The sequence below is a fragment of the Alexandromys fortis genome, unplaced genomic scaffold (genome assembly GCF_014885135.2).
Source record: "Alexandromys fortis isolate MF-2015 unplaced genomic scaffold, M_Fortis_MF-2015_v1.1 scaffold_3, whole genome shotgun sequence".
Lineage (NCBI taxonomy): Eukaryota > Metazoa > Chordata > Mammalia > Rodentia > Cricetidae > Alexandromys > Alexandromys fortis.
Genome location: NW_026067909.1, coordinates 14,239,937 through 14,264,721, shown reverse-complemented (window position 1 = coordinate 14,264,721; position 24,785 = coordinate 14,239,937). Strand labels below are relative to the sequence as shown.

Below are 24,785 nucleotides of genomic sequence, written 5' to 3'. Positions count from 1 at the left end.
TAGTATTAAGTAGTAGATAACACAGGCCCATACAGGCCACTCTATTCCAGCCTCAGGTCCCATGGTTCCCTGGCTTTGGCTTTTGGAGACAGAGGTTTCCTTGGGGGCAGGGGTGAGAAGGGCTGAAGAGCAGAAGTCATAGGACTCATAAACTCAAACGTTGAGGTTGGGGACAGGGGAAGGACTAGGCAGACTATCTAGGAAGTGACCTTGGGAAAACAGCCAGGATCAGTGAGGAAAGTGAAGGCTCTAGCCTGGCCCTCCTTTGTGACCCTGAGCAGGTCCTCGCCCCTTACAGCACTTCAGTGGCCCAGACAAGTGGGCACTTGGTAAGGTGCAGTTGTTTATTTTCATGGGTTCACACACTGGAAAAGCTGCTGGGCCCTAGCCCACTCCCTCGTTCCTTCCCTGGGGCCTAGGTCCCCCTCCCATGGAAGTAATACTGAGGAGTAGCTATACAGGGTGTGAGGCCAGGACTGGGGTCAAAGGTCTGGGCCCCAGTTTCCCACATAGTCACTGAGGCCCCTTGAGTATTAATAAATAACCCAGGCCCAGCCACAGTGTCCTCACTCTTCACTGTCCAGCTTGAGGCTGATGCTTCGGGTCTTGCCCCTGGCCAGGGTGGTGGGAGGCGTTCCTGGACCCTCACGGTCCACCTGGCTGGGGCCTCTGGAGCGAAGCAGCTGGCTCTGCTTGCGGAGGAAGTCCACGGGGGCAGCCACAGCATAGCTGCTTTTGGCCAGGGCAGCTCTTGGAGGTCCTGAGGGGGGATGGGAGTGGGAGCCTGCCTCCAGCTGGCCCAAGTGGGCCACATAGCCATCTGACAGGAACTGTGGGTGGAAGGAGGCAGGGATGAGGGCACTGTCACCTTATGCCCATACTCCACCTTCCCTGCTCTGACTAGGCTCCTGCACAGAACAGGAAGACTGAGGAGAGTGGCAAGCGACAGCATGGCTCAACCTGGCCAGGAAGCTGCCTCCCAGCAGACAGTGAGTGAGACAGGCACCTGGCTCTACTCCCAAATCAGCCTCTCTCTGGCCCTGACTCATCCTTAAGATGGCATCTTGGGGAAATAACAGCAGTTAGCATTTAGTGAGCACCAGGCCTCGCCCTGAGCCTTTGACCTGCAGTGAATGATGAGACCTTTGTTATAAGCTAGTGAGTATTGAGTGCTGGCATTATTCACAATCCACAGCAGAGGCTCAGCAAGGCCAAGCACCTGCCCAAGGCCACAATAAAAGGATCAGTATCGGAGGTGTTGAGCAGTCACAGCCTCGGTGATCACTTCTAGTCTGTCCACAGCTGAACTTGCTACAGCTGGACTATGACCCCTATCTCAGGTCTTCACTTGCAGGACTCAGCACAAGTTAGCCTTGGCCCTGGAATCTGTTCCCAGCTTTCTCGGGTCTCACCTGGCACTGTGCCTGAAGCTTACGTACAGCACGGCCCACAATGTAGGTCTGGTTTGGAGTCAGTCCCAGAGCTGCATATACCGCAACATCTTTTGGGGACCCGTATCCAGCCACGATGTTCAGTTCTACCTGTGTTAAGAAGTCAGTCAGCAGCCTTGCAGGTGGAGCCATAGGGCTGGGGACATGGCATGCACCCCCAATTGCTGTTTGGGGGCAGCACTGTTTGTGAGATGGGGGCAAGGTTCCAGTGAACACAGCCCAGTCTCCCCTGCTGGCCCTAAGGAGCACAAAGACTTCTTTAGGCCCAAGTTGATAGGAATGGGACCACTGTCATATGGGAGGAGGCGAGGGCAGGCTGGGAGCACCCTCAGTCACAGTACCTCTTGCACCAGGCTCTGCAGAAACATAGCTTTCTGCCGCAGCGGGTCATGGGTGAGGCCATCACAGAAGGAGACAACACCATGGGGGAAGTTGTGTTGCGACAGCCAGGCTACCACACGGTGCTTTTGCATGTCAGGCCGGCCAGTTACATACACAATCAGGTAGCCCGAGTCCTGCCAGTGCCTGTGAGATGGAAGCCACTCAGCTCCACAATCCAGAGTGATGACCAGTCATCGTGGCCAGGAGGGCTGCAGTTCCTACCTGACCACGTCCACAGCGCCAGCGCGCACCTTGGGGTCGCTGCCCATGATGGAGACACTGGCTGTGAAAGAGCCGTCAATGCTGAAGACCACGGCCTCGGTGCCTCGGGCAACCACAGTCAGACAGCACTCGGCATAGGTGTGGTCGCCCCTAGGGCCCAGGGAGGCATGGCATGAGTAGAGTGGGGAAGGCTGGCAGAGCCCAGCCCCATCAGAGCCCAAATACCTGCTGCTCACCTGACCACCATGCGCACAGGGTAGACACCAATGCCCAGCGCACGTTCTGAGGGCACTGGGAAGGTAAGGCGGCCCGAGCTGTTGGTGACCTCGGTGCCAAAGTGGATCCACTTGCCTGACAGGGGCTGTGTCATGACATAGACGTCCACCTGGAAGGGGTGGCAAGGGCGATGGAGGCAGAGCTCTGAGCACTGCTCCACAGGGGGTGAGAGCAGAGGCTGGCTGGGCAGGGAGGAGGGTCAGGCCCCACAGAGCAACGTAGGAAACACCAGGAGCATGGCATCCGGTCCTGACCTTCTCTCCAGTGAGTGTGACTACATCCAAGGGTCCATACATGAAGCGCCCATTCAGCACCTGGGGACGGCCCTCACATACCACAGTGTCACTGGCCCGATGGTTGGAAGTGACATTCTGGTGGGAAAGAGAGGGTACACTGGGACTGGGTGAGGATGCAGATGTGGGGAGGACTTAAGAGAATGCTGGGGAGATGCTCAAGTTGGCTTCTGGCACCAGGGCACATACCCGGATCTTGACCTGCGTGCGTTTACGCTGCCACTTCTCCCTGGGGAAGGCAGGGCTGTAGATGGATGGCTCCTCACACTCTGTCAACTGTGGCCGCTCCTTCTCTATGACCTGCTCAGGACACCCAGCAGGAAACACTAGCCCTCTTCCATAGCCCTAGGCTTCCTGCCTCTGGCCCACATCCCTGGCTTCACTCACCTGGCGCAGAATGAAGGCCACCACATCGGCCGACTCCCAGTAGCTGGCGTGGAAGAGGTGAGGCAGCGTGACCGTGGGAAAGGCGGTGAGTGCCTCGGGGCAGTACAGCGAATAGTCGATCCGCTTGGTTCCCCACCAGCGTTCCAGGACTACACAGCCATGGTGGGCAGCACGTCAGGGTGGCCTGCTGCCCACTGCCCATCTACCTGGCCTATGGGGACTCTCCCCTCCCCCTTTCCATCTAGCTAGAAGAATGTGTATGTACTTTATGAAGTAATACCCTTCCAGACAGGCTGACAGTGCAGGCCAGTAGCTGGCCGACTTACTCTTAACCACCTCGCTGGTGGTGCTGGGGGCTGCTGGCTGGGCTGTTTGCTCACTGCCTAATTCATTGCCCTTCCAGAAGGCACCACTGGCCGAGGTGGGCGTGGAGGGCACCATCATCTCCAGCTCTTCCAGGAATAGGCCCGAGTGGGTCTGCAAAGTATCAGCTGAGGAAAGAGGACCAACCTGAGCACAGGCTGGGCCAGGCCCACCATGTCTCTTCTAGAGGTCCCAGGATAACTCAATTCCTGGGCCGCTATTGTCTTCCCTTCTAGCCTCTTTGTTTGACTGAGGCTGAAGATTTTCAGGGGAGGGACAGTTGTACGCAGCAGTCAACTACACTCCTATCAGAATGCTTGCCATCCCCCAAACATGCAAACATATACTATATACTCCCCTCTCAGACATGCCCTCCAAGTATACATGGAAGCCAGGGTGCACCCTTACATGGTGCAGCCATGTGTGTGCATGCCAATATCCCTCCGTCTCCTCTCTAGATTAGTCACTGGCTCCACATCCAAAAGTCCTAGGAATCCTGACTGCCTGTGTGACAAGGGGAAAAGGAAGGGTCCTTGCACTTGGGAGGGGTGACATGACAGACTACCTATGAAGTGGGGGCTACTGCCTATCTTTTACAGTTTCTGTCTCCCCTTCATTTTGGCTAGGGGAGAAGTTGTACCCAGCAGCAGCGATGAGCCATCTCCTAGGGGAAACTTCTGGTAACGTGGCACAGCCAGGGGGGCGATAGCCTGGAACTTGGGGGCCAGCAGGGGCTCCAGGCGGGAGGCACAGGGGTCAGCAGCATGGAAGAGGTTGTAGATCTGCTCGCAGGCTGGGCGCATCTGAGCCACTGGATACCCAGGAGATAGACAAGGAGAAGGTTTTTGTTTGGTTTGGAAACAGGGTCTCTGTACATAGTCCTGGCTGTCCTGGAGCTCACTATGTAGACCAGGCTGACCTATAATTCAAAGCAATCTGCCTGCCTCTGTCTCTTGATGCTGAGATTAGAGGTGTGTGCTACGTGTGCCACTCCACCTGGCCTGAGGGGGGGGGGGGTTAAGCCAGGCATTGCATGGGTCTCCTGGCCAAGCAGCAGTAGAAGCCTTCAGTGACTGCTATGTTTTTGTTTCTTGAAACAGGGTTTCTCTGTAGCTTTGGAGCCTATCGTGGAACTAGCTCTTATAGACCAGGCTGGTCTCAAACTCACAAGAGATCTGCCTGACCCTGCCTCCTGAGTGCTGGGATTAAATGCATGCCACCACTGCCCAGCCTGCTATGTTTCTTAAATTTCCTTTTAGATTTATTTACTTTATATGTATGAGTGTTTGTCTGCATGTATGTTTGTTTACCATGTACATGCCTGGAGCTCAGGAAGTCAAGAAAGGGGCATCAGATACTCTGGAACTGAGTTACTACCGATGGTGGCAAGCTGCCATGTGGGTCCTGGGAATTGAACCCAGGTCCTCTGTAAGAGCAACAAGCACTCATAACCAAGCCAACTTTCCAGCCTTGGGAGCCCATTCTTACATAGAATACCTTTCACACAAAGAAGTTCCTCCTGATCCACTCTGGGACATAGGCTTGGCATATCCTTTCGGGCCTTCCACCTCTCCCTTTCTAGCCAAGCTATTACTTTGAAGTGAGGAAGAACAGTAAGAATGCCCCTGTCTCAAGTGAGCCAGCAAGGCTAGCAGAGACGGGGAAGAAGCAAACAGAAGCAGATGAAGGGTACCCCCTTTACCCTGAGGGCTCACCCTCCAAGGCGGGCATCACGGTTTTGCGTAGAGCCAGCACCAGGCCCAATGGGGAGCCAAAGAGGAAGAAGCCTGAGACCTTGAAGTCCAGGCGAGCAGCATTGGTGGGGCCATCAGAAGCCTCAGAACTGGCAGCAGGTGGACAGGAGGCTGTGCTTGCCCGACGGGGCTCCCCGATGGAGGAGGCTGTGGCGGCTACCTGTAGGCTGTGAAGAAAGGAGAAACTCAGTGTTGCTTCTCAAGTTCAGCCTATGCTTAGAGCAAGGGTTATTAGGCAGCAATGTCACCTGTTCTGAGAGCCATCAGGCTCAGAACTGGCCATGTCACTGGAGGTACGCTGAGTAGGTAGGGTGGAGGGTTCTGGGCTAGCACGACCTAGTACCTCCACCCCATCTGCCAGTGGATCTCTTACTGGGCCAACCTCTGGGGAGAGCATCTCATTGTTCTAGAAGGAACAAAGGACAGAAGCATCCTTAAGCTTGAGACTATCTGATTCCTACTTAATCTGGAAGTGAGAGAGACTTGGGGTTGGGTTGGGCGGAGTCCCAGAGAGACTCAATTTTGCAGCTGGGGCCCTGCCCACATGCAAAGAGGCCATCCATATTCCAGGGGGGCAGAGACCTAGAGATGGAGACAACCCCCCTCCTGAGGAGGCTGGGTTTGGCCACACTGACCATGCTCCCACGGCGGCTGCTGCCCCGACTCCCTGTGCCTGCACTAGCACTGTGGCAGAGCGCATCAAAGCCCAGGATGCCACCAACACCATCTCCGATCAGCACCACCTGAGTGAGAAGGTGGGACAACTGAGAGGCTTTGTCACCACCCAGATGGGAACACAGCTACGGGGGTACTGGATGCTTCCTGGGAGCGTGTCTAACCCCTGACCTGCCCGCAGAAACCTGTGCCCTCCGACGAGCGCAGGAAGGCTGCATAGGCCTGGTTGGTGCGAGCGACGACAGTGGCCACAGCACCCTGGTAGCGGGCGGACGAGGTGGCCAGCAGCGGCAGGGCAGCCAGCGGAATGTGGTCCTGGGAGCGGGACAGGCTATCACCATCATGGCTGTAGGGGCTCAGGCTGCAGGAGGAGAAGGTGTGGTGGGTGGGTAAGGGCCTTCAGATTAACCCCTGGGCCTGCTAGCAAGCGTCCTTTGTGGGGTGTTAGACCTGAGAGGCATTGGAGGTGGCACCACTGATCAGGTCTTTTCATGTCCAGGCATGATGGTGTACCCTGTGACCCCAGCACTCTGGAGAAGGGGTTCTCAACACTCCTAGCCCAACCATAAAATTATTTTTGTCATCAATTCATAATAATTCATAATAATTTTGCTACCATTATGAATCATAACTATTAGTGTTTGTTGTGGTCTTTTGGTGGTCGCAGCCCACAGGTTGAGAACCACTGCTCTGAAGGCTGAACTAGGAGGAGTCTCACAAGTTGAGGCCAACCTCAGCCACAATCAGTTCTAAGCCAGCCTGGGCTGGAGTGAAACCAGGTCTCAGAAAAGCAAAGCCAGGGACTAGAACATTGTCTCAGCAGTTAAGAGCACTGGCTGCTCTTCCAGAGGACCTGGGTTCAATTCCCAGCACCCACATGGCAGCTCACGACTGTCTGTAACTCCAGTCCCAGGGGATCAGACATCCTCTTCCAGCCTCTGGGCACTGACCACATACGTGGGACACAGAAGACAAAACACCCCCCCACACAAACTAGCAATAAAACCAAAATCAAACAAACCAATATAGAACTAGTCCATTCATGACCAGGACTGGTTGCAGAATGTGATTCCTCTCCCACCCCCAGGACCTCCTCGATCTTGGGAGCCCCCCCCATAGATGACTGCCCCTTGGGGACCCTGTGTGTGCTCCACCCTTCCACTCCTGGCCAGTACTTGGAGACGAGGGCATAGGCAGCTGCACAGATGGGTGGGCAGGGCACCAGCCGCAATGCCACATGACCCAGGGCCTCGGGGAAATGGACTCGGGTGACGGCCTCGAAGGCTGCGCTCAGTGTTTGCACATCAGCCTGTTTGGAGCTGGTGTCTCCGGGGCCGGAGTCCAGGATGCTGCCGCTGTGAAGGATGAGGAAGAGAGCATGCACAGAGCATGCTCCAACCCCCAGGTCCCCTGCTCCATCCAGGCCCTGAGGGACACAATGGAGAATGAGGCATCAGATCAGTGGTCAGCCAGCAAGCGAGCAGAGCATGGACTAGGGTAGCTGAACATACTTGCCTCTGAGTCCCTGGGAGCTCGGGCCCCATCTTCAATGCCTTTCGTAGCCATAATTACAGGATCTAAGGGAAAGGGGAGCCAATGAGGGGACCAGAGGCCACGAGGATCCTCTCACGGGCACTTCAGGTACCCCCAGTCATGACTGCCTGATGCTCCCTCTTACCCAAACCTGCAGGAAATTTTACATTCCAGGCTTTTCCTTACGCTAGCCCTGACCCATATGACATAGTAAATCACAGGATTGGGGACTTAGCTCAGTGGTAGAGCACTTGCCTAGCAAGCGGAAGGGCTTAGGATCCTACCTCCAAATAAAATCACAGAAGATCAACAAAACATATCAGCAACCATCTCAAGGAAACAACATTGCAACCACAAGCCATACACGGCTATTTATACTGAAATGAATTAAAATGCAATAGAAGAGCAGGCAGTGGTGGCACAGAGGCAGGCGAATCTCTGAGTTTGAGGCCAGCCTGGTTTATAGAGTAAGTTCCAGGACAGCCAAGACTACACAGAGAAACCCTGTTAAAAAAACAAACAAACCAAAACCCCAAAAATCCATTTTAAGTCACATGGTGCTAGTGGTTATGTGAGTGGCTCAGACCTAGAACATTTCCACTGTCTCGGCTCTGTTGGGCAGCACTGGTTCAAACCTTTAAACCCAGTATAGACACTGGACCCAGTGGAAAGTCTTCCTCTACACCCAGGGAGTACTTCCCTGGTGCCATCAGGCCTGTCTGCATTTCTCTTGTCCATCATTCCACCCTTTATCCCTCCATTTGTCATCTGAATACTGATGAGATGCCCCCCAGACTGACACTCCTCAGGCCCCATTCACTCAGGGCTGTTCTGAGTCCCTGCTGCACACTGGGTGCTGGTGTCTGCTACCCTGAGGCGGGGTCTTTACCTGGTGCCCCCTTTACCTCAGTTGGGGAGGCAAAGGCATCGATAAAATCATTGGAGTTCCACTTGGTCATCTCCTTGGGGAAGACCTCATCGCTGTCTGAGAAGCCTTCTGAGGGGACAAGGGGTTGTGTCATGGGATGGGGTGTCTTAAGAACTCTCCAATACTCCCACCCTCCACAAATATGGCTTCTCTGCTGACCGTGGGCATCAAAGAATTCTTCCTCGGAGCTGTTCTCCGAGTCTCGGGCAATGTTCTGCATGCGCCACTCAGACAAGCTCTGTGGAGACACACCACCTGCCGGACCACCTGGGCTTCAGCTTAGGTGACCAGGTGGGGTGAGTGGCTCCCTCCCATCCCCAGATCAGGAACCCCAGTCTCACCTCCGTGTTGGGATGAGTAGGAAGAACGGGAGGATGAGGACCACTGCTTCCCAAAGCTGGCATCCGGTGAGGCGTCAGGGCCAGGAGGGGCCTCAGGCCCATCGGGGGTGCCAGCACCACTAGTCCCAGGCCGGGCCTCAGTGCTGGGTTTCCCAGGGGTCTGGGCCTCAGGCCCCTCACTGCCAGTGTTGCACTTGGCCATGCGCTGAGCTAGCATGCGTGCAGTCTCCTCCTCCAGAGCCCGGATGTCAGCCATGCTCAGTTCTATCCACTCATCCTGCCAACACCAGGCCTGGCGGTGGGCCCGAAGCATCACCCTGCGCAGACCTGCAGACGCCCCAGGCATCAGAACCATGCCTCCCACAACTACTTCCCTGCCCTTGCAGCCACATGCCCAGTCCTCAAGGTTAGGTAATGACTCCCTTAGGCAAACCACCCTCCACATAGTGGAGGAGAGTCTATGCTATGTAGGGGGCAGGATAGGAGACAGGCATTTGTCTCCCTGCCCTTTCTTGTCTGTTTCTTTGGACACTCGGAGCACCGACCCCTTTACTTTAGCAGACAGGACCAAGGCTTGTGGCTTTCAGCAGCTTCCTGCTGATCTGCCAACGAGCTAACAGTTAATTAAGGTGGTAACAGTTAATGAAATTGTCATGGTTAATGAAGGTGTTAGCAGTTAATGGAAATTTTGGCTATCCTCAAAGGGTGGAGCAAAAGGCAATACTCATTCTGGGATATTTTCATCTTAAGGAGAAAAATAAAGTTAAGAGACTCGGAAGAATCTAGGAAGTAAAGTAATAATGGTTGAATTACAAACCTCTAGAAGGAGATGCATTAGCATCCTAATAGAAGTTGTATGTTGGTAATTCTCATTTTCTTATTTATGCTTTCTGGTCTTTTCCAAGAGCATTACAGGGAGTCTGAATCACTCTCTAATTCAGAGCCCTTGTCTGACGAATGGGAATGGCAGTAACCCGTCTCATAGGGATGTCATGGGTGCCACAGGAGGCCCCGCAGTAAAAGTGACTTTCAAGGATCTGGTATATGCTGACACTCAGGCACTGGCTGTCACTATCTTCACCTCTTTCTCATGTCAGAAAGCAACATGAAGGTGCTGAGATGGCTCACAGCTTGCTGGGACAGCCTCAGGGGGTCAGCAGTGGATGAAGCAGAACCCAGGCTATAGAACTCTCGCACCTGGAGGTCTCTCAGACCTAACAAGTAAGCGGGGCTGGGTAGCAGCTCTGGTGGGGTGGGGGTCGGTTCAGAAGAGGCTTAGAACTGGGTCTTCAATATCAGGGTCACAGCTGTGACCCTGGGCGCTGGGGAAAGGAGGGTACCCTGAGGAGAACGGTCCTGGATCAGTGCTTCCTAGCATGCATCCCTCAGCAAACCTGGTGAGGGCTAGTGAGCCTCCTGAGAGCCGTTTGGCATTCCCAAACTCAGAACATCACAAAGGCCACTACATCGGAGACCATGCTGCCAGCGCTTCTTGCCCCCTAATTCTTTCAGGTACCTCAAAGCAAGCTCCCTTGACTCTTAGACAGGCCACACTATGCCCCTGCCCCCTCCCCTACCTGTGTTTTACCCTAGACGGCTTCATGTTGCCATGTCCCCAGGGGATGGGAGCATTCTTGGTTCCAAACAGGCCTAGTGCATGCTGGGTATTCCTCATCTGGATGCTCACCGACATCATGGATGAACTGCTCAATCTTGGCCTGCATGCCCCAGTAGCGGAACTCAACCTTGCACAGCTTATAAGCACACATGAGAGGTCCTGTCTGGGCCGCCGTCCGTGCCCAGTCATCAGCCAGCGGCCCTCGGCCGGTCTTGACTGAGCGGTACAGCCGGGGGTCCTCTTCTGCTTTGTACTCTCCGGGGGCCACAGCATCCCGCACAATGTCAATGGTGTCTGAGGAGGTTCCAGCCAGCACTAAGTAAATCAAGCCCCATTTCTAATCTCTACCCTCACCCCAAGGGTTAGGAGGAAAGCCTTTCAGAGACAGGACGATGAGTTAGAAATAGGGCTTGCCCAAGACTGCCCACCAGGGAACAACAGCAGGAGTCCCTAGAAGACCTCACCCAGGATTCTCTGTCTCCTCTCAGCCCCACTCAGGTTGAAGACGTTAGGCTGCTGCCCCCCATCAGGCAGGTAGTAGGTCTCTATCTCAATGGAGAACTTCTCCACAAAGGGGCAGGTGTACCTGGCAGAGGGCAGAATGAAAGTCAGTACTGTGCCCACAAGCACTGTTTCCTTAACAGTCCTGAGCCTGTGCCCACCTCACACTCACCGTGTTCGGGTGTAGGGGTAAGCATTCCAGGATTCCTCTTCTACCTGCAGAGCAGCCTTGGGCAGCAGTGCCCGGAACCAGCCTGGGATGTGGGAGCCCACGTGGTACACCTTGTGTGTGTACTGTCCGCTGCCTCCGGGCCCATCTGTGTAGGGCCGGTTGGCCAGGATCTCCACACCGCTCCCCTCACCGCTAGACTCCTCCCGGCTCTTTTTCTGCAGCCCAGGACAGAGAATGGGGAACTCAGCCTCTAGCTTAAATCCTGGGGTCCTCAGCTTGGTTCTTTGCATAGCCTTTTTTTTTTTTTTTTTTAAAAAGGCTTGTTTATTTTATTCTGAATGCATGAGTGTTTGCCTGCCTGTATTTACGTACAGCAATGCATGTCTGGTACCCCAAAGGGGGACTGGATTCCAGGATTTGGAGTTGCAGTTGATTGTAAGTTGCCATATGGGTGCTGGGAGCAAAATCCAGGTCCTTTGCAAGAGCAGCAAGTGCTCTTATCTCTGCAGCCTGCATGGTCTTTTCAGGTCCCTGCCTGCAACTTCCTGGGGTTGAGATCATAGGTTCTGGCCATTTCCCATAGGGCTCTGCAACCTCACACTTGATTTGGTCATTAATTGTTTGGGATGGAGAACTGGGATTTGTTGACAAACAGAACCTCCACCTGCCACAACTTAGCAAAGGGAAGCAGGAAACAGGAAGGAATTGTGTGCTCTGAGAAAGACTGGCACAGTCAAGAGTAAAGAGCAGGGAACTGGATGTGAGAAGATGGGTCACAGGAAATCTGACCGAGAGGACAGCATGACCAGCTGGAGCATGTGGTGTGTGTGTGCACGGGGCGGGAGGCTAAAGCAGAAACATCTGTGCAAGCTCAGTAGTAGAACATGACGAATATGCTCAGGAGTAGCAACACCACCTCCTCTCAGACTTGACTTGCCCCCTTCCCTTCCGGACCTTATTCCCAGCTCTTGTGACATCCTTCACAGAGAGCCTCCAGCTGTCCTTTGAAAGCTCTGTCAACCCCACCGAGGTGGGCTGTGGCCTTCTCTACTCCTAGACTCATACTCCATAGGTCTGGGAAACACACCTGGCCCAGACCCCCTGAAGTCCTGATAGCTTGCCTTGATCCAGCATCTTTCTCACAGCCCAAGGAAGATGCCCTTCCTCACCATCTAGTCCCTGCCACAGATTGGGGGCCTGAGCTACATGCCATCTTTCTGAACTCCTGGGAATGCTAGGATTCTACACTTCTTCCCAGAACCCCTTCCCGCTTAAGCTACCTACCACCTAGCGTCCCTGGCTCCCCAGTCTCCTCATAGACTGCTTTCCCTTCCCCCACCGGATTACAGATTCCTAGGATTAAAGGAGACCTTATGCAGGCTGTGCGGGCTGGGCATTTAATGGATGGAAAGCACCCGTTGGCCTTTCCTGCCCTTCTGCCCCTCTCTTCCGCTTTAATATCCAAAGGATGTCTGTGTTCCTCTTCTGGGCAACAGAACCCACTAACGGAACTGGTGTGTGTGTGTTGGGGGCGGGGGGGATCCAGCAGAACTATCCCCCTGCGGCCTGCGTATTCTTGCTTCACTCCACCATGAAGCACGGTTCCAGTACAGCCCTCCCCTCCGTTCTCACCTGGATCATGTAGAGCTGGGCCACCTGGTACTCGTCCAAGCTCATGGGCAGCAGGATGTGGTACTCCTTGATGAGCATCCTGAAGATGCTCGGCTGACCGCGTGCGGCCTCCTCTCCTCCTAGCGCAGGGTACCGCGCGCCCGTCAGTGCAGGGTGGCGATGCGCGGTCCCGAGCCCTGCACGCCCGCGTAGGGGCTCGGGTCGCGGAACCCCATGCCCGGGCCCACAGCGGGGGAGGCAGAGGCGAACGCAGTGTTGCCTCCCGCGCCGCCGGAGCCCAGAGCAGCAAAGAGGCTCAGAGCTGACCTCTTTTCCACGCAGCCCCCGCCCCCCGCCCGCCTGTCGTCATGGCAACCGCGCACTGACGCTGGCCCCCCAGAGCGGCGGACTCAGGCCGACACGCCGCAAGGCCAGCCTCGCGTCTCCACCGCGGCCGCGTCCAGCGCCCTCCCCAGACAGCATCCACGAGCCGCGCCCGCCTTCCAAGACCAGAACCTTAGGGACCCGCCCCCTTCACTTTATCCCCGAAGTCGGTGGGGTTCCGTGTACCCCACTCCCAGAAATCCACTTAAACCCTTGTAACCCAAAGGTGTCTCTCTGGGAGCGGCCCCCATGTGCCTCTGCCAATGTTAACTTAACCTTTCGGTGCCAGATAAACCCTCTACGCCCCCCAAACCTGCCTTCACCACCCTAGTGGATACCCGGGTCCTGAACTGTACCCTCGGTCCGCGCTGGCTCTCCACTCGTCCTTGCAGCCACCCATCATCCTCCCACGAGGTTGCCCATTCCGGGCTGGTGCAGGAACGGTCCACTGGTATCCCTCCGGCCTCGGCCCTGGGAGGCCCGCTCTACCCACCTGCGTCCCGGCCCGGCGCCACAGTTCCGCAGCAGACACCCCTCCTACCCCCACCTCACCCAGCGGGCGGGCGGGCAAGAGGCCCTCGTCCCCACTTCCCCCTGCGTCCCAGTCTCCAGGCGCGCTCTGACCCGCCCGCTCACCGACGTCCCCGCTCACCTCTAGCTTCTGGCGGGCGCCCCTCACCCGGCCCGGGCAGGGGCGGCCGGCCCCAAGGTGGGAGTCCGTTGCGCCCCCAGCCCCGGCCTCGGATTCCAGAGGGAGCCCGACCCTCTGGAGGCGCAGAGCCGGCCCATAGCCCCGACCTTTTTCCCCCACGTCTGCCCGCCGGCGCCCCTGCTGTCCCTCCCCGCCGCGTCACTGCGGCCGCCCCGCCCCCTTCCTGGGCCCGGCAGGCCCTCCCCACCCCGGCAGGGTCGGGGCAGCCCCGCCCGCGGCATAGCAGAACAGGCCCCTGCCTTCCTTCTCCGCGAGGTAGATGAGGTGAGGAAGAAGCCGGTACCCAAAAGTCACAGCCCTTTACTTCTGTGCTGTCAGGACACCCAAAAGATTCTTGGTTTCATTTCCCACCCTGGCCCAGCCAGGGCAGCCCTCCTGTGTGTAAGAGGTGGAATTTGACATGAATGGGTCCCCGGGTAGAGGAAACGATGCACCCCAAAGTTAGCCAAAAACTTATCGTTCTCACTTGCTTCTGCCTAGGGTTGGGATTTCAGGGTCACTCAGCTACATACCCAGGTAGAGGCCTCTGTCACTACAATTCGCTTGTCCATCCTCTTAATGGAGCCCAAGTCCTTCACTACTTACGGCTGCTAGGTTCTCAAATTTGGCTGCCCATCCGAGCTGCCCGACTCTGTACAAAGGCCAAGACACCGCGTCTGGCTCATGGAGCCACACCCAGCCTGGTGGAAGTTGTCGGGACGGTGGAGAGCAGCACCAAGCCAAGGTGCTGGGGGAAGGGAGCGTCTAACTGCCTCCCCGAGGAGTTGAGAGTCCTGGTGTAGTTCGTGCCTTCCAAGGACAACTTAGAATGGAGGGTAGTGTAGGGGCATTAGGGCATTCAAGGGAGAGGCTTAAGTGAACTGGTATTTCACCCTGCCCGGCACGCCTGCCAATCCAGAGGAAGGGCCCTCCAGGCTGTGGCTGCCCCACAGTGCCTCCAGCTGTGAAGGCAGCCAAGGTCCTGCGCTGCCCCCTGGTGGCACCGCACGGTGCAGGCTGCCCCTCCGCTGGGTTCTGGCCTTTCAGCTGGCCTTTCAGCTGGAAGGCGGGCAAGAGTCGGAGAAGGTGGAATGGACTGTGCCTGGTCCGCTCAGGCTTCCCCAGAGGAAAGGCTCAGAACTGAATGACTCCAAATCATCTTTTATTTATATAAAAAGGGCATATTTAGTAAAAGACACACCAAAAAAAGTCGGCTGTGGCCCCAGAGACGAGGCAGGGAGACCTGCACTCCTGCTGGAGGGGGAGGAGGCCTGGACTAAGACTTAAGAAGTAAGTGCGATGTGGTGGGGCCACGGAGAGAAGCAAGCTCCAGCTGGATCAGCACTGTGAGCAGGTCAGGGGTGGGACTCACAGGTGGCCTCTGCTCACTCGTGCAGAGGAGGAGTCCAGCTTGTACAGCCAACTGGAGGAAGACCTGCTACCTGGCTCCTGGAGGAGGCCCACCGAGGGACACAGGACAGGAAGCCCAGGATAGGAAGCAACTTGGGGTGAAGGCCAAGGAGAAGCAGGTGCTCTGCGGTGGCCGGAAAGGTCCCGACGGAAAGGCCAAAGTGCTTCCTGTTACGTGCGGGCGTTGCGTTCTGTCTCTGCCAAGCACTCTCTGACCAGCGCCCGGGCATGGATGATGCCTGAGGTGGGGTGAGGACAGGGAAGTCACAGACAGGGTCTCAGCAGTCTTCCACAGCCACCACTCCCACGCTTCAGAGCAGACGCTCCCCCACCCCCTTTCTGGCTCAGCAAGAGCAGCTCTAATCTAACGTGGATGAGATTAAGGGTTTAGCTAACCCTCACATTCATCCTGAGCTCCCTGGCACCTTCTGGGAAAAGGACTCAAGTTCATTTTGAAACACCTGTCTGTTTCTAAAGGTTCTGGTCTAACCTAGGCTAGCCCAGGTGTCCACACTGACTCTAGACAAACTCTCTCCTTTACGAAACGTCTTAGCGTTCAGTGTTTGTGTCCTGGGCAGAGCGCGGGCGGGACTGTGGCTTCCCTCACCTCTCTTCAGGCGCTCCATGGCACTCTTGCTACCAGCGTAGGTGGGCCGGATCTCTTTGCCCATCTCCTCGATGACAGACAGCAGGTCCGTGTAGGTGCTCTGAGAGCCCTGGGAACCCGGCGGCTTCATCGCCTGTGTCCAAAGAAAATAGAGAAGTTACCTCAGACCCCGAGGGGATCTCCTGTCCTCCACCAAAAGCAAGTTCTTGGCCACACTCACCTGTACATACCCCATGGAGGGCGGTCCAAAGTCGTTAAACAGTGGCCTGAAGGGTGCTGCAGCTCCAGGCACTGAGCCCGACGGCGAGGGGACACTTCCGGCTGCAAAAGCAGAGTAAGAGGTCAGAGTGTGGCAAGGGCCTCGTCACAGCTTTCCAAGCCTGGGCCGTTCGCCTGACTTATCTCCACAGGCAGGCTTCTTCTTCATTCCAAGCCGAACAACTTCAGAGACACACTCCTCCCCGCTGCGCTCCACCTACAAGCTCTCCGTGACCACGCCCACTTCTCAGGCCAGCAAACTGAGGCCGAGCAAGGCTCGCCTAGCAGGCCGCGTATTGTGAAACTCGAGCCGTTTCTCTTCGGGACGTAGACCGCCCGGGCAAGAGGAGCAAGGGTGGAGTTGGAGCCTCACCTGTAGGGACCGGAGTGCCTGGCCCGGGGGTACTGGAGCCGGGGGTACTGCTGGGGGCGGGCGCGATAGGTTTGTAGGACATCCCAACTCCTGGGTACGGCGGCCGCCAGCCGGCCGCTCCTCCGGGGTTGGCTGTCCGGCCGCTCAGCCGCTCTCTGATTGGCAAGCAGGCTGCACGCCCCTGGTAAATAGAGCTCCGGCCGGAAGGGCGGGCGGGCACGACCGCTCCTCACTCTCGATTGGCGCGCTCAGCTGTCACTCGAGACGCCTCATTGGCTGAGCCCAGCCCCCGCAGGCCGCAACCGCTGCTGATTGGCCTCCAGCTTCCGGACCTCGCACCTGTCTGCCCCGGATTGGGCGGTGACTGCCGCCCTCCTCAATTGGCGAGTTCGGGGCCCGGGGCCGGCGCGCTTTCAATCCGATTAGTCCCGAGGTCCGAGAGGCGGGGCCTCGGCAGCGGGGCCACTGTGGTCCTCGCCGTTCGCTCCGGTGGTGTGTGGCCGGGCGCCGGACACTCTCCGTCCTCACCGTCTCGCGTCTTCCCTCTGCTGAGGGCACGAAAGGCTGCAGCTCCTACAGTGTGAGCCCTCCGCCCCACCCCGGGCGTTTTACGTCACCTTTCACCGGTTCTGCAAACCCCCCCCCCTTTCTGGCTGTGCGCATGCGCGCGCCTCAGGCCTTCATTTGTTCCTATGACAACGGGTCCCTTGCCAAAGTCGTCGCTACGCTTTCTCTGTGTTGGTTTGAGTCTTAGGTCTAGGCAGGTCCTGGGTGCAAGGCAGCCAACGACATCCCTCGAGACCTGCACCTTATGTCCTCCACAGACAATGACAGGGCGTCCCGACACCAAGGACTGCTTTGGGGCGAGCAGGACTTGGGTCAAGGTCCTTCCTTGGTTGGAATTTTAGCTCCTCAATAGCGATTTCTCCCGGGGCTCTCTTTTTGGAGGGTTGGCTGGGATTGAGACAAGGTAGCCCAGTCTGAACTCGAACTCGTCGTATAGCTGAGGATGGCCTTGAACTCCTGATCCTCCACCTCCCAAATGCTAGGCATTACAGGTACATGCCAGAGTTTCTTGCCTTAATATGCCTCAGTTTCCTTATCTGAAACATGGAGACAATGATCCCTGGAAATTAAACTAGAAAGTGGGCAGAGCAGGAGAAATGAGAGTTGGCCTTGAGTAGATGGACCTGAGCTGATTGCGCTACCCATTCTTCTAACTTCATCTGCTAATAAAACTCCCACCTGGGTCTGGCCATCTAGTCCTATTTTCTTTAAATTGATTCATTTTTAAATCAAAAAATACTTTATGGGCCGGTCGGTGGTGGTGCATGCCTTTAATTCCAGCACTTGGGAGGGGGAGGCATGTGAATCTCTGTGAGTTTGAGGTCAGCCTGGTCTACAGAGTGAGTTACAGAACAGCTAGGGCTGTTACACAGAGAAACCCTGTCTCGAAAAATCTAAATAAACAAGCAAGTGAAAATTTAAAAATTATGCATATGAGTGTTTTGCCTGCATGTATGTCTGCAGAAATGCTGAGCTGTCTCTTCAGTCCCCAACCCACTGTTTTACAAACCTCACATAAGAGGCTGGAGAGATGTCTCAGCAGTTGAGAGCACAGGCTGCCTTCCAGAGGACCCAGGGTAGAATCTAAGCATTCACACAGCTAATAGCCACCTGGAACTGCATTTCCAGTGGGCACAATGCCTGCTTCTGTTCTTAGTGGGCACCAAGCAAACATGTAGGACACAAACATACATTCAGGAAAAGCACACTAGACATGAAAATAAATATTTTTAAAATTTTATTTTAGAGAGAGAGAGGTTCTCATTATTTACTTCTAAATAATTCTGGCTAATCCAGAATTGTTGTATAGACCAGATGGGCCTTGAACTCAGAGATCCTCTCTGCCTCCTGAGTGCTTGGATTAAAGGTGTGCGCCCCAACTCCCAGTCAACTACATTTCCTTTTAAAGACTATTAAAAAAACAAACCAGTGTTGGTGATTGCTTTTAATTCCAGCACTTAGGAGGCAAAAGCAGTGGAAGTTCTGCGAGTTCGAGGCCAGCCAGAGCTAGTTCCAGGACAGTCAAGGCTACACAGAGAAACCCTGTCTAGAAAACCAAACCAAACAAACCAACAACCCCAAAACTTCCAATTAAAAATAATAATGGGGGCTGAGCAGAGGTGGCGCACGCCTTCAATCCCAGCACTCTGGAGGCAGAGGCAGGCGGATCTCTGTGAGTTTGAGGGCAGCCTGGTCTACAAGAGCTAGTTCCAGGACAGGCTCCAAAGCTACAGAGAAACCCTGTCTTGAAAAAAACAAACAAAATAATAATAATAATAATAATGACATTTAATGAATGCCTCTTCAGAATTCCCAGCACTCAGGAGGCAGAGGCAGGTGGAGCTCTATGAGTTTGAGGCCAGCCTGGTCTACAAGAGCGAGTTCCAGAACAGACTCCTACAGAGAAACCCTGTCTCAAACAATTCTCTAGTACATAATTAAAATAAGGACTGGGCTTGTAACCTCAACTGAGGCTGGAGGATCATGAATTCAGTGCCAGCCTGAACTACTTAAATCCTGTCTCAAAAAAAAAAAAAAACTAAAAAATAAAGTGCTGATCAGGTTACCCAAGAGCCCCCCTTAAGTGTGCCAGCAAGACTGCCCTGTGGGACAGACTCCAGTGGGTGGATGAGGGTGTGAGGAGGAGCCACCGTGAAATATCCTTTGATGAATGTCCCAGTCCCCTCTCCTTTCAAACGCTAAGCCTTCCTGCTTCTCCATTGCTCCATATGTTCATCAGCTGGGCTGACTAATATCCGACAGAAGGAAATACCATGGACCGAGTGGTCTAAATCACAGATTAATTCTGCGCAGTTTAGGGGCTAAAAGTCTGAAGTCAGGGTACCAGCCTTGTGGGCTCCTGGTGTGGGCTTTCTTCCTGACCCCACACAGTGTCTCTAGATAAGAGCCCTGCCTTTTGACCTCGTTAAATTTTCACAACTTCCTCAGAGACCTACCTCCAGGTTCAGTCACAATGGGGCCTCAGTGGTGACTAAGGGTTCAGCCAACGAGTTTCAGGGAACACACAAACATTCAGTCCTTTTAACATCTGTGTTTGGGGCAGTGACAATTCGACTGAGGGGGTCCTTGCTGAGGAACACAGTGTCTGAAGGACGTTAGAGCAGGCAGTTGTGGCCCACCCAAAGAGCAGACTCTGCTAACGTGGGGGAAGATGGGAAAGCCCCTTGGCCAGTTTGTCAAGGGCACCCTTCCCCAGGCCTGGAATTGTGTGTGCGTGTGTGTGTGTGTGTGTGTGTGTGTGTGTGTGTGTAAGTGCAGGTGAGAGCAAGTGACTGAGGAGGTCAGAAGAGGCTGTCAGATCCCCTAGAGTTGGAATTCTGGGTAGTTGTGAGCCATCCAACATGGGTATGGGTGCTGGGGATTGAACTCAGGTCCTCTGGAGCAGTGGGTACTCTTGACCCCTGAGTCATCTCTCCAGTTCCTTTCAATTTTTTTTTTTCTTTTGTGAGACAGGGTTTCTGTGTGTAGCTTTAGAGCCTGTCCTGGAACCTGCTCTGTAGACCAGGCTGGTCTTGAACTCACAGCTCACAGCAATCCACCTGTCTCTGCCTCCCAAGTGCTAGGATCAATTTTTTAAAATTACATTTTGTTTATTTATTGTGTGTGTAGGTGTGCGTGCCATGGGGCATGTGTGGTCGATTGGAAGACAGCTTGAGGGTGCAGGCACCTGTTCTCATCTTCTACCTTATGGGTCCCGGAGAACAAGCTCAGGTTGTCAGGCTTGGCAGGAAGTACCTTCACCCACTGAGCCATTTTGCTGGTTTGTATTTCTGTATATTTCTCCCATTTTATATTTGTAAAGTTTTAGGGATGGATAGTTGGCTTGGACATTAAAGGCTAGGCTCACAACCCACCTTATGTTTGTAAAGATTTTTCATTTTGTTTGTTTTTTGGTTTTTCAAGACAGGTTTTCTCTGTGTGTCCCTGGCTGTTCTGGAATTCGCTCTGTAGACAAGACTGGCCTCAAACTCACATAATTCCACCTGCCTCTGCCTCCTGAGTGCTGGGATTAAAGGCGTGTGCCACCCCTGCCCAGCCATGTGATGTTTTATAATGTTGAAAAAAATGAATGGATGAGCAAGGAGCCGCCTCTACACCCTTGTTAGAGAATCGCCCCTCATCCCTTGTAACCGTAGCAGCAGCAGCTCTCCGCACAGTTGGTGGGCAGGCAGAATAGCACAGCCCCTGCAGAAGGTCCGTCGGCAACTTCTTCCAAAATTATAGTCATACTACATGACCCAGAGAATGTATTTCTGGGTGTTGACCCAGCTGACTTGAACATGTCTGTGCCCCCAAAGCAGGCGCACCTGACCGTCTACGGCAGTTTATGACCTCCAGCCGGGCAAATGTTCATTGTTCATCAGCTTTCCACTGCTCTGACAGTCGGTAGGAGGAAGGCTTCCTGTGTTTCATGGTTTCAGTTCTTGGTGGTTTGACCCTGGGTGGGGCCGATGTCAGAGGACACCTGTTCACTTCCTGGGTGTGAGAATCGAATAGGCTAATGGCTCAGGAACAGTGCCCACATGTCTGGGTCCATGGTCCTGCCACAGCCAGGGGCTTTGTGTTGCCACCAAAGGCCACAACTATGGCCAGAGTCTGGGCTTTCACTTGTGGTCATGTAGGTGTCCACGGGTCACCGCTGGAGCCATGCTAATCTGGGTGGCCTGTGCTGCCACCAAGGGCCATGGTGTCGCCCAGGCCCAAGCTGGGTCTGAGTGTGTTGTCCAGCTGCAGCTGGTGTCTGTGGCCCATGTCATCCCATGGGGCCATAGGAACCATGTGTGATGAAATCAGAGAGCCCTGCTGAGCTGGCCCCACCCTTCCCTGCCTCTTGCTGGACGCTACAGGAAGAGAGCTGGCCCTGTCACAGGAGAGCTGATCCCCCCCCGCACTTGGGAGAAATGGCCTCACCCCTCACCAGGCTGAGGGAGTTGATCCTGATGGCATGGGTCACTGCCCCCCGCCCCCACCCCCCACCCACCTGAGGCCGGTGGCCACAATGGTCCTGGGTTGGCTATCCAGGACCTGTGGGAGCTTGTGAAGGGACTGGTGCTGTGGAAGGCTCTCCATGACTTAGGGCAGCCTCGGGATATCCCAGAGGAGTTCCGGTGCGGGTCCGGTGGTGACGGTGAGCCAGACCAGTAGAGCTGATTGGACAAAAGGGTGACACAGGGCTCCCAATGCCACCAGGACGAATGAAGAGGTGTTGGAGAGGCAGGAAAGATGGAGGAGCGAAGAGATTTTTGTTTTGTTTTGTTTCTGTTTGCTTGCTTGCTTGCTTTGTTTTGTTTTAGTTTAATGTTTTTTAACTTTTCCTTGGGGGATTAGGGTAGGATTTGGGAGAGACTGGGAGGTAAACAGTACCAGGAGGCATGATATGACATTCCCAAAAAAATCAACAAGGAAATTATATTAAAAAAAAAAAAGGAGGGGCTGGAGAGATGGCTCAGTGGTTAAGAGCATTGCCTGCTCTTCCAAAGGTCCTGAGTTCAATTCCCAGCAACCACATGTAATAAGGTCTGGTGCCCTTTTCTGGCCTGCAGACACACACAGACAGAACGCTGTATACATAAATAAATAAATACTTTAAAAAAAGTATTTAAAAAAAAAAAGGACTAGTGCCCAGTGACCTCACCTTAGGTGGCGACACATCCTAGAACTTTTGTCACTCCTGGTGAGCAGTGCCGTGAGTTTGGGGAACCAAACCTTCAACAAACACCTGGCCCTTTGGGGAGACAGCCAGCTTCAGACTTTAGAGGTAGTTTGTAGTACACTCCTGTAATCCCAGAGCTCGGCAGGAGACTGAGGATCATTGCTGTGAGTCTGAGGCTAAGCTGGGCTACACAGCAAGACTCTGTCTCAAGAATAATTTACAAACTAAAACACCCTTCACCAGGTGACTAGGAGCAGCTGGGTTTAGTGCACACACCAATAATCCCAGTACTCGGGAGGCAGAGTCAGGCAGAACTCTGAGTTTGAGCCCAGTCTGGTCTATATAGAAAGTTCGAGGATAACCAGAACTACATAGACAGACTCTGTTTCAAAAAAAAAAAAAAAAAAAGTAACTAGATGAATTAACTGTGGTGTATTCATGAAATGTAATATTATTCAGAAACAAATGGAAATCATATATCTAGCATAAAATAAAATAGATAAATCTCTTTAATTTTAATTATTTTATATTTACTGGTGTTTTGCCTACATGTATGTCTGTGTCTGTGCCCCACATGCATGCCTGATGCCCTCCGAGGGCAAGAACGGGGATGAGACTGGAGTTATAGATCACTGTGAGCCTCCACATGGTACTGAGGATTGAGCCTGGGTCGTCTAGAGGAGCAGCCAGCGGGAGCTCTTAACTGCTGAGCCATCTCTCTCCAGCCCCATACAATGGCATAGCTAAATCTTAAGTGCATGGCGCTAAGTGAAAGAAATGCCTGAAGAAGCTACAGCATGGATGATTCCGATTGTGCAGCATGCTAGAAAAGGGAAAGTACCCTAAGACTGACAGGAGACTAGCTTTTGGGCTTAAGGAAGGGTCTGGGGGCGGGGCGGGGTCAGCAAGTCTAGGCAGTGTTTTTAGGAGAGTGAACCATTTCATATGATTCTACCAGGGTGACTAGAAGACACTGAATATTTGTCAGTGAGCAGACTTCAGCTTGCATACATTATAAAAGTCCATCTAGGAGGGCAGTGATGGTGCAAGTGTTTAATAATCCCAGCACCCCAGAGGCACAGGCAGGTGGACATCTGAGTTCAAGGCCAGCCTGCTCTAAAGAGAGAGTTCCCAAATATCCAGGGCTACACAGAGAAACCTCAGCCCTCCCTACCTCTCAAAAAAAAAAAAAAAAAAACCTCAAAGTTCATCTAGGAAGTCAGCAAGCCCAGAATCTAGTTGTTTCACAGACACAGAAGGAGCACAGTGGGAGTGGACCACTGCTAACCTGGAAGGCCAAGGGCCAAGGCAGTGAGCATGCTCCCAGGGACGCATAAATTAGCAGCTGGGAAACCCAGGCTCACAAACAGGCCACCCCCACGGTGGCATAGACCTAATGTTCGCTCCCCTCCTGACCCTGACCCAGACCTACTCCAGCTGGGACTGAACATCTGGACTAGAGGCCTTTCTGTGGTGGGGGGGCACATTGACCTCTGGGGGAATCCATGAACACTTTTAGTGTTGGGAGACACGCTGTGATTAAGACCTTCTCTGGTGGCCTTCACCATCCACCCACAGAGGCTTGGGTGGGGCTTGGGGGACAGTGGGCAGCAGACCCTGCCTGCTTTCCCCTCGATTTTGGTGGTTGCCACCCCCAGTTCCTGCAGAGACATCTCATGCGTGATGCCATCTGTGTCGGCGTCTGGAAAAGCCACGGGACTGGAGCTATAGGCTTGGCAGCAGGGATCACTTAATTGAGGATTAAGGATTAATTGGGATCTGCAGATGGGTGGTGCTGAGGCTGCTGAAGCCAGCCCTGGCACCTCAGAGTGCAGATTCCAGGCTGCTGCTTGGGGAACTGGGGTGCCTGCATGCTCCACTGAGACCACCTTGCGAGGACCAGTGTGCTCCCAACGCCTTGGTACTTTATTTTATTTATTGTATGTGTGACTCAGAGGTTGGGGGAAGAGGTTGTCTTCCCCAATCACACTCCTCGTCCTCAATATTATTAACATTATAGACTCTATGTAATCCTGCCTTTGAACTCCCTATGTAGACCAAGCTGGCCTCAAACTCACAGAGATTTTCCTGCCCCAGTCTCCTAAGTGCTGGGATTAAAGGCGTGTGCCACCTTGCCTGGCTCTCTCACTGAATTTGGAGCCCCTGTTTTGGTAGGCTGGCTGGGATTAATGGTGTGCACCCCCACACCAACTGCTCTTCTTCTGCTTTTTGAGTCAGGGTCTCACTATATAGCTGAGGCTAGCCTCAGACTCCTGCCTCTGCCTGAATCTTGATCTTGGGCTTCTCAGTTTCTCGACCTGAGAGTGTTAAATTAAAATGTCTCTACAAACCAGGTTGCTGTGGCGCACACCTTTAATCCAGCACTCAGGAGGCAGAAGCAGGTGGATCTCTATGTGTTCAAGGCCAACCTGGTCTACAAGAGCTAGTTCCAGTCAAGTCCAAATGGATCAAAGACCTCAGTATAAAGCCAGCCACACTGAACCTCATAGAAGAGAACGTGGGAAGTGCCCTTGAACGCATTGGCACCGAACTGAGAGCAATAATTAATAAACGGGGCCTCCTGAAACTGAAAAGCTTCTATAAAGCAAAGGACACGGCCAACAAGACAAAACGAGTGGCTGGAGAGATGGCTCAGCAGTTGAGAGCATTGCCTGCTCTTCCAAAGGTCCTGAGTTCAATTCCCAGCAACCATATGGTGGCTCACAACCATCTGTGGTGAGGTCTGGTGCTCTCTTCTGGCCTGCAGGCATACACACAGACAGAACATTGTATACATAATATATAAATAAATATTA

General features: G+C 54.1%; 2 protein-coding genes across 2 annotated transcripts; both read right to left on the bottom strand.

Moving 5' to 3' along the window:
* Positions 1–323: 323 nt before the first annotated feature.
* Positions 324–13,735, bottom strand: Pitpnm1 (phosphatidylinositol transfer protein membrane associated 1). The gene is made up of 24 exons (XM_050136903.1): positions 13,543–13,735; positions 12,528–12,646; positions 10,896–11,110; positions 10,687–10,808; positions 10,292–10,516; positions 8,605–8,931; positions 8,423–8,518; positions 8,225–8,332; positions 7,318–7,379; positions 6,978–7,228; positions 5,974–6,163; positions 5,763–5,870; positions 5,376–5,533; positions 5,089–5,294; positions 4,014–4,184; positions 3,337–3,501; positions 3,011–3,159; positions 2,813–2,923; positions 2,585–2,701; positions 2,291–2,439; positions 2,055–2,204; positions 1,793–1,976; positions 1,413–1,541; positions 324–830 (listed from the first exon to the last, which is right to left on the bottom strand). Exons 2-24 carry the CDS (start codon positions 12,603–12,605, stop codon positions 567–569), a joined length of 3,735 nt encoding a protein of 1,244 aa, XP_049992860.1. The 5' UTR covers positions 12,606–12,646; positions 13,543–13,735; the 3' UTR covers positions 324–566.
* Positions 13,736–14,726: 991 nt separating this feature from the next.
* On the bottom strand, positions 14,727–16,768 carry Cdk2ap2 (cyclin dependent kinase 2 associated protein 2). The gene is made up of 4 exons (XM_050137746.1): positions 16,230–16,768; positions 15,819–15,919; positions 15,599–15,731; positions 14,727–15,230 (listed from the first exon to the last, which is right to left on the bottom strand). Exons 1-4 carry the CDS (start codon positions 16,309–16,311, stop codon positions 15,163–15,165), a joined length of 384 nt encoding a protein of 127 aa, XP_049993703.1. The 5' UTR covers positions 16,312–16,768; the 3' UTR covers positions 14,727–15,162.
* Between the last annotated feature and the right edge of the window lie 8,017 nt (positions 16,769–24,785).